Here is a 17543-nt window from a genome sequence, read left to right as displayed (position 1 = left end):
AGTATTCGTCTCGTGAGGCGTGCAGGATGTCTGAAATTTGGGAAGAAGAAGAGAGATACTAGTGGAACTATAGCTGTGAGGACGGCATACTTCAGTCTGTAAGAGTGTTGTCCCACATTAGCAACGTTCTGGACTGTACACTTGGTCCACCACAAAGCAATCAGTAAGACTAGTCTGAAGTCTTTGACGGGCACTCCAATACCGACATCCAAAGAAAACGCGGAAGTCGTGAGAGCCACGAGATATGGGACAAATCATTTAATATACGCAAAACACCTAAGGAAAACTAGGCAGCCACAAGGGAGAAAGACTTGGAGGTAACAGACTGCTCAACAGGATATCTCTTGAATAGAAAAAGGGCATAAGAGCTCACTATTTACATTAATAAAAAAAATTGCAAAGCATCTCAGCAGGTGTTCATTAAAGTGCTGTCTCACAGTTTCTCCTCACCTTCGTTTGCTACATCTTTTCAATCACACTACATCTTCCCTCAACTAATTTGACGTATGTTAAATTTCCCTCAAGCGAACAGTGTTACCGTCGCCGTCTGTACGCTTGCTTGTTCAATGGGCTCTGTATGTACCATATGGATTATCTGTGGTACATATTTAACCCATGTATAGTCCAAACCGGCAATACATGTAACAGGACTGTGAGTATTCCTCCTGTAGTTTTATATTACCCGATGGAATACAACAGTCAATTTGTGTTGTAATACACGTATGTTTTGAGAGGAAATACCAATTTTACTCGTGCCACAGCATATTATGGAGTTCCAGGGCTGCACAGAATACTACACAAGCCATGAAGCCTATGTATAGCAGTAGCTATATGTTTCATGTTCAATATCTTTAGTATCTACGATACGTATATGGTAGAACGTTATGTACACGAAATTCTTTCATTTAGAACTTACTCCCTCTGTAAGAAACAAAGGGCTGCCGACTATCACCAGTAAATGCCAAATGGTAAATGGCACATTTCGAGGTGACAGTTCAACGATATGCAAGACAGTATTTTCTCATTATGAGAATATTCAAGGGCGATCTGTTTTGATTGTTAAAAACCATTAGAAAGCCAAGATCGCACAGAAATTTTTTTTATTAAAGACAAACGGTTTAGCCAGTCTTTGCAGCCCTCTTCAGGTCTTAAACATTCTTTGTAATAAAAGATATTCATTTTACGTTGAACCTCATACATAAGGTGTCCAGTGGATAAAACTGGGCACATTGTTTCTCATCACTAAAATATTTAAAAACACACAGCACCATGTCCAAGAGGTCATGTCACAGATCTATGTTACATGATACAAATACGGTACACTATAGTTCATCTGTGCACATATGCTCGCTCTTTATTATGTGTCCAGCTAATACAATAACAGCTGCAAAATATAAATATCATACCTACGAATATAATATGTATCAATTAAACACAGTGAAGTAGCTTTTATAAAATTACATTAATTCATACACATGTGTGTGTGTGTGTGTGTGTGTGTGTGTGTGTGTGTGTGTATCTGTGTGTGCGCGAGCGAGTGTGTGTACGTTCCACATCTCCTCCTCGATCACTTGACCAATTCAAACCATATACCTTACTCCTACGCAAAAATCGCCTTGGGGTAAGACCCATGTACCTATCAAAAGGATAGAGGTGAGAGTGAAAAAGAAGCGAAGACCCTGACAGCGACGCGTGAATTCCCAGAATGTTTTCGCCAGGTATTTGAGAATGAGAGCACTTGGAGGCTTCCAACAACGTTTCCACATAATTTCAAACCTTTACGACATTTTTCTCGCTGACAACGGCTACGAAATGACGAAAAGAAATATTTTTCCTGTTCAATACTTTTCCACAATACTTTATTTGCAGTTAAAGCACCGCATGAGGCATGACATAACGTATTACTTGTTCACTAATAAATGTATTCGCAACATATTCTACAGGCAGTATGTCCATATACCACAGAATGTGTACAAAAATCTATTATTGTGAGACACAAAGTTTAAGAGATATGGCGTCATAAACAGTGCTATGCGTGAAAAACTGCCGCATCGTTGATGATTTATTACTTCGTTGCTACTAACTCTATTCGTAATTAATTTGGCAGACAGTGTCCGCATATGCCGCTGAATGTACCTACAATATTATATCATTGGACGACATACAGTTGAGGGGATTTGACGTCCTAAACGGTGAGATATGTGTACCTACAAAACTGTAGTTCTTTATACTAACCAAGAAGTGAAATATCAATTTTTATAAACTTAGCTTTCAGTTTTTTTAATGCAACGAAATATTTTCTTTAAAATGTTCATCCTCTATTTCACTCCCTTAGGGGTCAAATTTCCAGAAACACTAAAGCTCGTTTTTTTTTTTAAATTTCTAACCGAGAAGTCAAATAACAGTTGTTATCGATATAGTCTTGACAACTCTTTAGTAGTTCTTTAGTATTTATTTATTTTCAAAAATATGTTCACTAACTATTTTATCCCCTTAGTGGTTGAATTTTCAAAATCACTAAAACACGTACTTTTTTTTTTACTTTCTGACTGAGGAACAAACTACCACTTTTCGTCGTTCTAGCTTCAAAATTCCCTTAATCGCCACATATTTTCAAAAAGCCTTTCATCCTCCATATCACCCTCTTAGGGATGAAATTTCGGACAATGCTTTCTTAAACGATGCCTACACAATAAGGTTCACACTCTCTCTTAGCTTCAAGATTCAAGCAGTTTGGGATGGGTGATGACGAGTCAGTGAATCAGTCTGACACTATTTCATTGACTTAGGCCCTGAATTTCCAAAAACAGTGAAACACGTTTTTTCATCTATAGCCGAGAAGCCAAACACCAATTTTCATAGATTTAACTTTAAAAATATGTTCGTGAAACGTTTCAATCCTATTTTATCCCTTTAGGGGTTGAATTTCCCAAAGCGGTGACATGAGTATGTTACATTTCTAACAGAGAAGCCAAATACAAATTTTCATAGATTTATCTTCAGAAATGCTTGCACAATGAAACACTGTTCATAAAAAAATTTTATTCCCCGTTTCACCCACATACGGGTTGAATTTCAAAAAGTAATGAAATACGTATTTTTTATTTATAAATGGGAATCCAAATTTAAATTTTCCTAGATTTAGTTTTAAAAGGGCTTCCACAATAAAATATTTACATGAAAAACCTCATTCCCTCCTGCACCCCGTTAGCGGTTCAGTTTCCAAAAACAATGAAACAGGCATTTTTTGTTTGTAACTGAGTATTCAAATACCAATGCTGATAGACGTACTTTTAAAAATACTGTAGAAGTTATTTAATAATGATATATTTTCCAAAAAAGCTTTTACTTGCTATTTCACCCTGTAGAGTTAAATTTAAAAGCATTTATTTCCGGCCAAGAAAGCGAAAACCAATTTTCGTACATCTAGCTTCTAAATTGCTTTAATAGCGACATTTTTTTTAAAAAAAAGTATTGATCCACTCTTTCACCCCCTTAGGGTTGGAATTTCGAAAAATCCTTCCTGAAACGACGCCTGAAATTTAAGATCCACACCTTCTCCAAATTTCAAGTTTCTGTCGTTAGCAGTTTGGTCTGGGCGATGCTGAGTCACTCAGTCAGGACACTGGATTTTTATATATAGAGATAATTCTTCGAAGATGGGCTGTGTAGAGTAGTCAGGTTGCGAGTTACGTTTATACAGGGAAACAAAAGTCTGGCAAGATACTGTATACCTACTTATGCTAGAATTTATTGTTTATTTTTATAGTATGTTTTTATCTCTCTCTCTTTGTTATGTTCAACGGGTCAGGACAATCATTGTGTAGCTCAGATGGGATGTATCTGCTCCTGATTTACTGTTCAGTTTGTTTTATCATAGGTCAGACGATGGAGCTGTCGAAACGAGTCATTTGGAGATCTGAATTAAATAAAACTGTGCTATTAAGACTGACGATTATTAGTTACGTTAGTGTAACGTTCCGTATTGATATCATTATTATTATTCACTTTGTCTCAACACGTTCATGTGTACGAGTACAGTGCTATTGTACACGTGAATGTGAATAGATACGATGTATCGACAAGGAGTCCAATTGACATATACAGTCACACTGTACTTGTGTGTGTGAATATGTAGGACAGTCCTAAGTGGCTGTAATGATGGCTTATCATGAAACGCTTTCTCATTTATAGACAGGAACATCCCTTTTGCATTATATACTTATAGGCAAATCTCCTCATTACTGCCGAATTAAGTTAGGTGTCATATTCATCCTCCCGTTATGATGTATAAAACTCTTATGTGAGTCGTGGGATACCTCCTAATATCATTTCGGGCCTCCTTTTGCCCGGCGAAGTGCAGCAGCCCGTCTCATCATGGATTTAACAAGTCGTTGGAAGTCCCTGACAGAAATATTGAGGTACTGAGCCATGCTGTCTCTACAGCCGTCCATAATCGAGAAAGTATTGCCAGTGCAGATTTTGTGCACGAACCGAACTCTCGATTACGTCTCATTAATGTTAGATGGGATTCGTGTCGGGCGATCTGGGTGGCCAAATCATTCGCTCGAACTGTCCAGAATGTACTTCAAACCAATCGCGAACAACTGTGGTCCTGTAACATGGTGCATTGTCATTCATAAAAATTCCATCGTTGTTTGGGGACTCAGTTCATTCCATGTAGCCGCGCGGGATTAGCCGAGCGGTCTGTGTCGCTGCAGTCATGGACTGTGCGGCTGGTCCCATCGGAGGTTCGAGTCCTCCCTCGAGCATGGGTGTGTGTGTTTGTCCTTAGGATAGTTTCGGTTAAGTAGAGTGTAAGCTTAGGGACTGATGACCTTAGCAGGTAAGTCCCATAAGATTTCACACACATTTGAACATTTTTGAACATTCCATGTAAACAGAGCTTACACCATTGTGGAGCCATCACCAGGTTGCACAGTGCCTTGTTGACGACATGAGTCCATGGCTACGTGCGACCTAAGCCACACTGGAACCTTACTAACAGCTTTTATAAATTGAAACCGGGAGTTATATCTGACCAGACCACGGTTTCCCAGTTATCTAGGGTACAACCGAAATGGTTACAAACCCAGGAGAGGCACTGAAGGCGGCATCTTGCTGTTAGCAAAGGCACTCGCGTCGGTCGTCTGCTGCCAACAGCCCATTAACTGCAAATTCCCTATCGTGTGCTAATGGATTCGTGTGTCGTACGTCCCTTATTGGCTTCTGCTGTTATTTCACGTAGTGCTGCTTGTTTCTTAGCACTGGCAACTCTACGCAAACGCCGCTGCTTTCGTCCGTTGGGTGAAGGTCGTCGAGCACTGCGGCGTCCGTGGTGAGGGGTAATGCCCAAAATTGGGTGTTCTCGGCACACTAATAACACAATGGATCTCGGAATACTGAATTCCCGCCGCGAGGAGTGGCAGCGCTGTTAGATGCCCAATGTCACTGATTGCGCGGCCCCTCCCACCCGAGGTTCGAGTCCTCTCTCGGTCATGTGTGTGTGTGTGTGTGTTGTTCTTAGCATAAATTAGTTTCAGTAGTGTGTAAGACTAGTGACAGGTGAGCTCAGCAGTCTGGTCCCTTAAGAATCCACACACATTTGAACTGAATTCCGCAAAGATTTCTGAAATGGAATGTCCCACGCGTCTGGCTCCAACAATCATTTCGCGCTGAAAGTCTGTTAATTCCCATCGCCCGGCCGTAATCACCTGGGAAATCTTTTCACATCAGAAACTTGAGCACAAGTGAGAACTCCACCAATGCACTGCCCTCTTACACCTAGTGTACCCGATACTACCACCATCTGTATGTGTGCATATCGCCATCCCACGACTTTTGTCAGCTCAGTGTAATTGTCAATGTACGGCTTCAAATGCTTCGTTTTGTAGTGCTGTGTTACAAATGACCTTGTAACTCGCGTTTAGTACGCTGTTATATGCCATGTGACATGTGATTAGGTTTTACTTAGTACTCAAACCCTTTGGTCACTAGTGTACTCGGGCTAGAGCAAGAGAGAGAGGCGGTGCGGCGCGGCGCTCACCAGCGTGTGGTTGGTGACGAGCAGCGAGATGGAGTCGTTGGAGGTGTCTAGCACGGCGAGGCTGCCGTCGTCCGCCTGGTAGACGAACTGCGTGCGCGTCACCCAGGCGGGCGGCAGCCGCTCTGGAGTCAGGTCGCCCTCCAGGAACTCCTCCAGCTTCATGCGCTGGCCGCTCCAGTAGAGCAGCTCGTCCACGTAGCCCAGCAGATAGATGGCCGTCACGATGCCCGCGATCACGAGCCCGATCACGACCAGCGACAGCACGATGCTGCGCCAGTTGTGGCCGTCGCCCACCGTCGGGTACACCAGGTCCTGCAACACGGCGCGCCGCCCGGCCGCGTCAGCAGCGCTCGTGGGGCGCGGCAACTGGCCGAGGCGCCTGCTAGCCGCAGAAACAGTCGTAGCAGCGTGTCGGAATGACAGAGTTAGTTTTCACGAAAATGGACTCAGCAGAAGTGGCTGACATGTGTGATGGGACAGTGGTGCACTTCCTTACAGTTCTGACCTTTGTGTTGTTCACCTGCAGATTGCTACAATACTCACCTTGAAGTGTGGAACGTATGTAATACGTATATTAAATAAAAAATACAAAATGCTACGAATGTACAATCCCACCCCATATTTCAGTTAAAACTCAAACTGCCTCCTCCATCAGAATCTGACTAAGTAGTAATACTGTTTTCCTTTATTGTTATTTAAATTCTCCACAACGGGAATATTCAGAGTGCTTTGAGGATGGTGTGATTCCCGTTTAATGCCATTAACGGTGCCAGGTATCCAAGCGCGGTTTTTCAGCAAATATTAGTACGCAGAGTGGCACGACATTTTGTTTCGTGGTTGATACTCTCAACTCTTGGATAAGCTGAGATACTGAACGAAGAACAGGAGTATCTGATCAAAAGTATCCTTATACCCCTGTGCAACGAGGAGCTGACCACTAGACGTCGCGGGAGCCGGATTCGCCAGTAAAAAAACAGGCAAGGAGTATTGTATTGTCAATAGGGAAGAAGTAACACCAGAATGGAGCGGTCAGGAGAGATCTGCAACTTCGAACTTGGACTGGCCGTTGGATGTGACTGAGTACCAGGTCCATGAGGGGCATTGGAACGTTTCTAAAGCTATCCAAGTCGACTGTTGGTGATGTGATTGTCAGGTGGAAACCAGACGGAAAAATTACAGCTAAACCGAGACGAAGCAGACAGTGCCCGAAAAGCATTGTGGACAGTGGTTGTGAAAAACCATTTGAAGTCGTTGGAAGGATCACTCGAGGCTTGCAAAGTGATACCAGCACTCCAGCTAGCACAATGATTGCGCATAAGTCATTAAAAAGAGTGGCATACAAGGATGGAGCATTTCTTCAACCAAAGCCAAGTGACGCCTGAGGAGCTGTAGAGAGCGATGTCACTGGACCGCGGGTGACAGGAGCCAAGTGATTTGCAATGACGAATCACGCTACATCCGGGGGCAATCGGATGGCAAGGCTTGGGTTTGGTGAATGTCTAGGAAACGTCAGCTGCCATCATTTGTACTGACGACAGTGAAGTACAGGGAGGTGGTTTTTCGGAATCGTGAGTTTTTCGTGTTTTTTGTGTGGCCCCATTATTGCTCTTGAGACAATGCTAAATGGGGAAGTATATCGACACATTCTACAACGGAGTGTACTGCGTACAATAGAGGAAGTGTTCGAACACGACGATTCTTGGTATTAGATTGACAGCGCACCCTGTCCTAACGCAGCATGTCAGGCAATGGTTTGTGGACAGTAAGACACCTGAAATGGACCGGTCTGCCCAGAGTCACGACCTGAACCCAGCAGTAGACTCTGAGATGATTCAGACCGTCGACTTGTCTCCAGCTCCAAGCGTCGAAAATTACTTTCTTTTGAGGAAGGATGGGCAACTATTGCAGAAGTGTTCACGCTCTCGTAAATGTTTCCACAAATAGATGTGAGGGTACTTCTGATCAGATAATGCATGTCTTTGTTTTAATAGAACGATTTACTTGTTTACGGTATGCAGAAGATTTTGAAACGAGGAGTACAGTGGTATAACGCATATAAAAGGTGGCGACGAAATTTTTCACAAATATTTAAAAAAAATGGTGGTTAAGTTAAGAAATTGAGGCGGCCAAAATCAGTCATTACGTTCTAAATTGCGGTAAATGGGGTTTCCGTTCCAGACTCCGATTTTACATGTAACAAAAAGTCACGCCAATGCTAGTAAGGTAAAACGTTTTTTCTCTTGATCCTATTTTATACGATTATTATAAAATGCAACTGTACCTTAAAAAACTATTTCAGATTTATTTAGATACTCATGTTTTAAGTGTATACCTTTTAAGGAAGCAAGTAAACAGTGGAAAGGCTCGATGCACCTGCGACGCCTGGCGAGACAGCCACACTTGCGGGTGCTTACGCGCCAACAACCGATTCTGGTCGCCTTGGCTTGCAGTTAGATAACGGTCCTCGAATACTTTAGTAAATACTCCAATGGCAATATTAGCAAGCGTTATATGACTATCCTCGTGTTTTCAGTACCTTTAGAAAGCCATTAAAGAAGTACATAGTTCCATTAAAAATACTTGCTTAAATATGTCGGTTGTTACAAGAGTTGAGAATATTAAACATGGTAGAAAACTACGTCTCTCTGTGCGTCATGTCATTTCTCGGAGACCTGGTTTCGACGTCCTCGATCGTTCACAAAATACAACAGATATTACTTCCTCCATCCTTCCATAATCCGCGCTTGTGCTCCGTCTCTAATGACCTCGTTGTTGACGGGACGTTAAACACTGATCTCCTCCCGCTAGCAATAACTGTTACCGACGAAACTGACCCTCACGCGACCGTTAACTCATTGGGTCAGTTATAGTTTTTTTAGTCTTTGTGTGTGACCGAAACACGTTGATTATGTGAAAACAACATTTGCAAAGGGAAACTGCAATACATTCGGCTGTTAACTAGAATGAGATAAATTTTCTGGACCTGAAATTGATTGAAACCTATTGTAATTACATTTCTGCAAGTGGACCACCTATGATTTTTATTTTATATTCACAGCAGATGATGTACCTGAGAGAAAATTTTCGTAATTAATATTTTGTTTACCACAAATTAGCTACTGCAGTATTGTCATCGTTGTGGTCGGATTTTATACTTACAACACTTTATCTCCTCCAGTTCTGTCGAACACTACATAACAAATGCGACGGTAAAGAATGTTTATTTAAGTTGTATGTTCTTTACTGAGTACCAAAATTCTTTATTGTCTAATAATATTAATTTCAGCTTTAGGTTTGCAAGTTCGGTTCTCTACAGCGTGAGAAGGAAAAGATAACAGCCTACGTAGAGCAGGGATGATGACTGTGATAAACGTCGAGCCTATGCGTCGTGTATAGTAATCATTAAATCGTCGCTGACTGGCGCAGAACTGCTATTTACGGTTCAAAAGTAATAAACCAAACTTTTCTCTTAAATACTGTCTTGCCTAAAATACACTCCTGGAAATGGAAAAAAGAACACATTGACACCGGTGTGTCAGACCCACCATACTTGCTCCGGACACTGCGAGAGGGCTGTACAAGCAATGATCACACGCACGGCACAGCGGACACACCAGGAACCGCGGTGTTGGCCGTCGAATGGCGCTAGCTGCGCAGCATTTGTGCACCGCCGCCGTCAGTGTCAGCCAGTTTGCCGTGGCATACGGAGCTCCATCGCAGTCTTTAACACTGGTAGCATGCCGCAACAGCGTGGACGTGAACCGTATGTGCAGTTGACGGACTTTGAGCGAGGGCGTATAGTGGGCATGCGGGAGGCCGGGTGGACGTACCGCCGAATTGCTCAACACGTGGGGCGTGAGGTCTCCACAGTACATCGATGTTGTCGCCAGTGGTCGGCGGAAGGTGCACGTGCCCGTCGACCTGGGACCGGACCGCAGCGACGCACGGATGCACGCCAAGACCGTAGGATCCTACGCAGTGCCGTAGGGGACCGCACCGCCACTTCCCAGCAAATTAGGGACACTGTTGCTCCTGGGGTATCGGCGAGGACCATTCGCAACCGTTTCCATGAAGCTGGGCTACGGTCCCGCACACCGTAGGGCCGTCTTCCGCTCACGCCCCAACATCGTGCAGCCCGCCTCCAGTGGTGTCGCGACAGGCGTGAATGGAGGGACGAATGGAGACGTGTCGTCTTCAGCGATGAGAGTCGCTTCTGCCTTGATGCCAATGATGGTCGTATGCGTGTTTGGCGCCGTGCAGGTGAACGCCACAATCAGGACTGCATACGACCGAGGCACACAGGGCCAACACCCGACATCATGGTGTGGGGAGCGATCTCCTACACTGGCCGTACACCACTGGTGATCGTCGAGGGGACACTGAATAGTGCACGGTACATCCAAACCGTCATCGAACCCATCGTTCTACCATTCCTAGACCGGCAAGGGAACTTGCTGTTCCAACAGGACAATGCACGTCCGCATGTATCCCGTGCCACCCAACGTGCTCTAGAAGGTGTAAGGCAACTACCCTGGCCAGCAAGATCTCCGGATCTGTCCCCCATTGAGCATGTTTGGGACTGGATGAAGCGTCGTCTCACGCGGTCTGCACGTCCAGCACGAACGCTGGTCCAACTGAGGCGCCAGGTGGAAATGGCATGGCAAGCCGTTCCACAGGACTACATCCAGCATCTCTACGATCGTCGCCATGGGAGAATAGCAGCCTGCATTGCTGCGAAAGGTGGATATACACTGTACTAGTGCCGACATTGTGCATGCTCTGTTGCCTGTGTCTATGTGCCTGTGGTTCTGTCAGTGTGATCATGTGATGTATCTGACCCCAGGAATGTGTCAATAAAGTTTCCCCTTCCTGGGACAATGAATTCACGGTGTTCTTATTTCAATTTCCAGGAGTGTAATTCACCAACATTTCGTCGTCCGTCCCATAAATTAATCTCCGAGCTCCAGCATGTGCTAAAAGTTATAGTTTGTTCTTTTGATAAAATTAATTTCAGTCACCCCACAAGATCCAATGTAGGCAAATCCAAAGCAGCTTTTCACTAGCTTTGCAGCTTAAATAAATACTTGTTGGTGTTATAAGTTCTCTATACTAGAGTAGAAAAGCCAATGTGGTAAAACAAACTCAGAACCATTTTACTCGTATATGGTAGCAAAAATTACGATAAATATCTCACAGAAAAAACAGAGACAAAATGTGATCGTCGCACTGAGGGACCGTGGGCTTGACCACAAAGTTGAGAGCGCGGTCCGTCTGCAAAGGTGTCACGCGTACTCCCCGTGACCAGCTATTGCATTGTAGTTTCTGTAGTCATACAACAAAGATGTACTCGTATTTTGTTGTATTCTCCAACAGTTTATTGAACGTAACTTCTTCTACAATACAATAGCTGGCTGTACAATAGATGTAGACGTCCGTAGATCTAGCCGGAGATGTGGTTCCTCTCGGTCGGCTGGTACTTCGATCGGCGGTGCAGTACAGCGGCTTCGGTGATATCTTCTCGGAGACTCTGCTATAGCGGTTGCCATTAGCAGCGGACGAAGACTGGTCGGCCTTCGACCGGCCGGGCCTATATAGTGAGCTGGAGCCAATAGAAACCCGGCGTAGGAATCCGTGGCCGGATATGTCGCGGCGACCTCTGCAAGGAAAGGTTCCTATTAATCGACTGGAATCTTCGGCGTGTTTACCTGATGTCTTCGCCTGTTTGGCTGTTGGTTTGTTTCCCTCATAGCGTGGCTGTTATGCGGTGCTGCCCGCCATTTAAGGGAACCCGATGGGAGACAGTAGATATTTTAAGACATAAAAGAAACTGCACAACTGCTTGTATGGACGCAAGTCGACGACTTCAGTTAGCGAGTTTCGCCGACATTTTCTTGGTACTACACTACACAATGTGGAACTAAGTAAATGTAAAGAGGCCCCATGTTATACTGAGCGTGATATTTGAAGCTATTTGAGTCTCGTCATTTCTTAACGCTAGGGTAACGCTCGAGCAGGATCACGTGATGTCACTTGATGTCGAGTGACGATTTAGTGACCAGTGCTGCGTTGTAAGTAATCATTTTGAAGCTTGTTGAGAATACAGTTCTGGAGAAAGCCTTTTTATATCGAACAAAATGTTTATTGTTTAAAATTATCTCACGTAAATCATTTAAAACGTTAAGTGAAAGATCCAACATAAAATATTCGGAGACAACAATCCTGCGAACAGTGTTGCACAGAAAAAGGTCACTAAATTTAGAGCAACGGATTCAGTCGCTAACGGCATACGCGTCCGTGTAAAGACAGTTTGTTCGGCGGAAAATACCGAATCTGTTCACGAGACTATTGCAAGAAGTCTACGGAAATCAATCCAGATGTTTGTTTTCAACTCATTTCAGTTTAACATCAAACAAACGTCGTGTCACAATATATTGAAGCCCTTATATATGCGAGCATACAAAGTATTAAAGCACTGAAAGCGACGGATTACGCACAACGAAAACACTGGACCCAAATCTTTACTTCAACCCAGACGAAGCATGGTTTCGCCTTAGCTGGTATGTCAGCTCTCAGAGCACACGTCATCCTTCAGCAGATAATCCCAGGGAACGCTCTGAGGTGCCTCTGCATGATTTGAGAGCAGGCGTTTGGTGTGCAGTTTCAGGCAAACGGAATGTAGGCCCCATTTTCTTGAACAACACCGTGAACTCTCAAGTATACGTAATGGGATTATTGCAATCATTCATAGCACAGCTAACGGACGAAGAACGAGAGTAGGTGCCTTTCCAGTAAGATGGCGCTACGGCGCGTACTCCACGGTTTTCGACGTCACACGGTCATGAAGCTTTCGCTGAACATACAGTTTCCGCCTCCCAGATCGCCCGATCTGTCTACCTTTGATTTGTATTTGTGGCGTAATTTAAAGGATAAAGTCTATCGTAACAACCCAAATACAAATGAAGAGTTGAAAACAAATATTCGCAATGCGACTGCGGAAACCACAACAGATGGAATGGTAAAAGTTTCCAGAAACATGTAGCGACGTGAGGGTGAGCTGTGTACTGAAGTTTATGGTGTACATTTTCAGTACTTCCTGTGGACTGCTGACCAATTGAATATTCAGTACGTTGTTTTTCATACTAATAATTTAGTACTCTGTAAAAAACACAAGAGATATTGAATTTAATTGATGAAAGGAGAAAACATAAAAATGTAGTAGATTAAGCAGGCGAAAAGGAACACAAACGCCTCAAAAATGAGATTGACTGGAAGTCCTAATTGACTAAGCGGGGATGGCTAGAGGACAAATGTAAGGATGTAGAGGCATATATCACTAGGGGTACTGCCTACAGGCAAATTAGAGAGACCTTACGAGAAAAGAGAACCACCTGTATGAATATCTAGATCTGAGATGAAAAACCAGTTCTGAACAAAGAAGGGAAAGCAGAAAGTAGGTTGGAGTATATGGAGGGTCTGTACAAGGACGATGCATTTGAAGGAAATATTAAGGAAATCGAAGAGGACGTAGATGAAAATGAAATAGGAGATATATTATTGTGCAAAGAGTTTAACAGAGCGCTGAAAGACCTAAGTCGAAACAAGGCCGCGGGAGTAGACAACATTCCATTAGAACTACCGATAGGCTTGGGAGAGCCAGCCATGGCAAAACTCTACCATCTGGTGAGCAAGATATATGACACAGGTAAAATACCCTCAGATTTCAAGAAGAATATAATAATTACAATCCCGATGAAGGCAAGTGGCGACACGTATGAAAATTACCGAACTATCAGTTTAATAAGTCACGGCTGCAAAATACTAACACGAATTCTTTACAGACGAATGGAAAAAACAGTTTGGATTTCGTAGAAACGTTGGAACACGAGAGGCAATACTGACACTACGAGTTATCTTAGAAGATAGATTAAGGAAAGGCAAACATGCTTGTCTAGCATTTGTAGACTTAAAGAAAGCTTTTGACTATATTGATTGGAATACTCTCTTTCAAATTCTGAAGGTGACAGGGTCAAATACAGGAATCGAAAGGCTATTTACAATTTGTACAGAAACCAGGCGGCAGTTATAAGAGTCGAGGGGCATGAAGGTAGGCAGTGGTTGGGAAGGGAGTGAGTCAGGGTTTTAGCCTATCCTCGATGTTATTCAATCTGTATATTGAGCAAGCAGTAAAGGAAACAAAACAAAAATATGGAGTAGGAATTAAAAACCATGGAGAAAAAATAGAAACTTCGACGTTTGCCGATGACATTGTAATTCTGTCAGTGTATTGAAAAGGGAATATAAAATGAACATCAAGAAAGCAAAGCGAGGATAATGGAATGTAGTCGAATTAAATCGGGTGATGCTGAGGGTATTAGATTAGGAAATGAGACGCTTAAAGTAGTAAATGAGATATGCTATTTGGGGAGCAAAATAACTGATTATGGTCGAAGTAGAGAGGATATAAATTGTAGACTGGCAATGGCAAGGAAAGCGTTTCTGAAGAAGAGAAATTTGTTAAGATCGAGTGCAGATTTAAGTGCGAGGAATTCTTTTCTGAGAGTATTTGTATGGAAAGTAGCCATCTATGGATGTGTAACAAGAACGATAAACAGTTTAGACAAGAAGAGAATAGAAGCTTTCGAAATGTAGCGCTACAGAAGAATGCTGAAGGTTAGATGGGGAGATCCATAATTAATAGAACGTACTAAACAGAATTCGGGAGAAGAAGAATTTGTGGCACAACTTGACTAGAAGAACGGCACGTTCCGAGGCATAAAGGGCTCTCCAATTTAGTATTGGATGGCAGCGTGAGGGGGTAAATATCATAGAGGGAGACCAAGAGATGAATACGCTAAGCAAATTCAGAAGGTAGTAGGTTACAGTAGTTACTTGGAGATGAAGAAGCTTGCACAGGATAGAGTAGCATGGAAAGCTGCATCAAACCAGTCTCAGGACTGAAGACCACAACAACAACAACTGTGTATGTATAGTAAACGAATGAATTGTCTGTGTGTTGTTTATAGGGCACTGGGCCTCTTTTATTTTGACCATCCAATGCAAATGACTGTGAAATATTCTTGGATTCCCGGTATTAGAGACTAACAGTCGGTTTGATGCTGACACCAGTGAGTGCATTGGTAAGTGCTTTCGACGAACCGCCGCATCGACAATCAAATTAAGCTGCTCCCTTTCAGAAAGGCTTTGACGGCTGACTGACGTCGGCACCAGACACAGCGGCTACGGGCGAGTGGAGTCCCCAGGCGCGACAATCACGGAGTTAATCTGGCACCCCCCCCCCCTCACTCCCACCTCCCCCTCTCACCGCAGTGGGGTGACGGCGTCGTGTCCCGGTGTGGCGCCGTAATTGGCCGCCTGTCGGGCGTTCAATAGCCGCCTGTTCTCTGCTCTGCCCTGCCCTGCTCCGTTCTGGGACCAGCAACAGTTGTGGCCGCTTACGTCCACTCCCTCGCAGTCACTGGGCACATGCTAAATTTACGAACAACTTCAGTTGGAAGGACCACATAGATAATATTGTGGGGAAGGCGAGCCAAAGATTGCGTTTCATTGGCAGGACACTTAGAAGATGCAACAAGTCCACTAAAGAGACAGCTTACACTACACTCGTCCGTCCTTTGTTAGAATATTGCTGCGCGGTGTGGGATCCTTACCAGGTGGGATTGACGGAGGACATTGAAAGGGTGCAGAAAAGGGCAGCTCGTTTTGTATTATCACGTAATAGGGGAGAGAGTGTGGCAGATATGATACGCGAATTGGGATGGAAGTCATTAATACAAAGACGTTTTTCGTCGCGGTGAGATCTATTTACGAAATTTCAGTCACCAACTTTCTCTTCCGAATGCGAAAATATTTTGTTGAGCCCAACCTGCATAGGTAGGAATGATCATCAAAATAAAATAAGAGAAATCAGAGCTCGATCAGAAAGGATTAGGTGTTCGTTTTCCCGCGCGCTGTTCGGGAGTGGACTGGTATGGAAATGTCGTGTGGCTAGGGCCTCCCGTCGGGTAGACCTTTCGCCTGGTGCAGGTCTTTTGATTTGACGCCACTTCGGCGACCTGCGCGTCGATGGGGATGAAATGATGATGATTAGGACAACACAACACCCAGTCCCTGAGCGGAGAAAATTTCCGACCCAGCCGGGAATCGAACCCGGGCCCTTAGGATTGACAGTCTGTCACGCTGACCACTCAGGTACCGGGGCGAACAGTGGACTGGTAGAGAGATAGTATGATTGTGGTTCGATGAACCCTCTGCCAAGCACTTAAATGTGAATTGCAGAATAATCATCTAGATGTAGATGTAGGGTTGGCGGAATTTATTACATAATGACTCTCCTGGAAAGCCCTATAAAAATTAAACTAAGCCTACACTAGACGCGTAAATGTGAAGTGTAAAGAAAGTACACAACTGAGTGTATTTCTGTCGATGAAAACCATATATTTTTGTGTGTGTGTGTGTGTGTGTGTGTGTGTGTGTGTGTGTGTGTGTTGTGCGTCGGCAAGGGTACTACCTCCGGAGGAGGTTGGTCCCTCAAGTGTGCGGGGTAGGTTTTCTTACTGGGGACACCATTTATTTGAGAAAAATGGGACACCTTGTATTCGTTGGAGAGCCTTTGGGCACAGATTATTGGTCCTTGAGGCCCACAGTTTTGGTATCTTTATATATTATTCTGAAGCTTCGTTATTCTGATGTGACCTTTTCTATTGATTTGCATCTCTTAGTTGTATTGTAGTATGGATAGCGGAACTCTTATTTTTTGCCAAGGGGCTGGTTCTACAGTTGCTAAATCTTGTAATTGCTGTCTGGTAGGTCTGAGCCTTTCTATTTTTTCGATGAGTCTTCTTGTAGAGGTGATGATTTGGTTGTCGACTGTCGGCATGTTTAGTTCTTCGTGTATGCGATTTGTACTCGTCCACCATGGCGCGTTAAGGATAAGCTTTAAGCATCTGTTTTGAGGTGTTTGGAGTGGTTTCCTATCGGTTCTAATGCTTATGCCCCATGACGAGCAGCCGTAGAGCATCATAGGTATGACTATTGCTTTGTATATGTTTAATTTTGTTATTTGAAACATTTCCTTGCTGGCCAGAAGAGTGCAGATGCGTGGATGGTTCTTGATATGCGTTGTCGTTTTTGCTCTGTGTGCTGCTTGAATAGCATTTTATTGTCTATTGTTACGCCAAGGTATTTTACTGATGTTGTCCATGGTATTTGCGTTCCGTTTAACTCAATTTGGTCGTGGATTTGTGGTCGACGGTGTGTAAATATTATGGCGACTGTCTTCTCCGGGTTTATTTTGATCTTGTTTAGTTTGGCCCATTTTTCTGTGTGATCCACTTGTTGTTGTAGTCTATTTATTGTTGTTGATAGTCGTCGGTGCGTTTCTAGGAGTGCCGTATCGTCTCCAAATTGCGCTATTATCGAAGTTTCTGTTTTCGGGATGTCATTTACATATACGGTGAATTGGGTTGGCGAAAGTACC

General features: G+C 43.6%; 1 protein-coding gene across 3 annotated transcripts in view; it reads right to left on the bottom strand.

The window, feature by feature from the left end:
* Window positions 1-17543, bottom strand: part of LOC124615803 (inactive dipeptidyl peptidase 10) — a 1404300-nt gene that overhangs the window by 366462 nt on the left and 1020295 nt on the right. For all 3 annotated transcript variants that reach the window (XM_047143937.1, XM_047143938.1, XM_047143936.1), the window contains exon 5: window positions 6047-6358. In XM_047143937.1, the coding sequence (XP_046999893.1) occupies window positions 6047-6358 (312 nt within the window). The remainder of the gene's footprint in view (window positions 1-6046; window positions 6359-17543) is intronic.

This window comes from Schistocerca americana, chromosome 5, assembly GCF_021461395.2.
Source record: "Schistocerca americana isolate TAMUIC-IGC-003095 chromosome 5, iqSchAmer2.1, whole genome shotgun sequence".
Taxonomy (NCBI): domain Eukaryota; kingdom Metazoa; phylum Arthropoda; class Insecta; order Orthoptera; family Acrididae; genus Schistocerca; species Schistocerca americana.
This window is presented reverse-complemented; position numbering and strand designations above follow the sequence as displayed.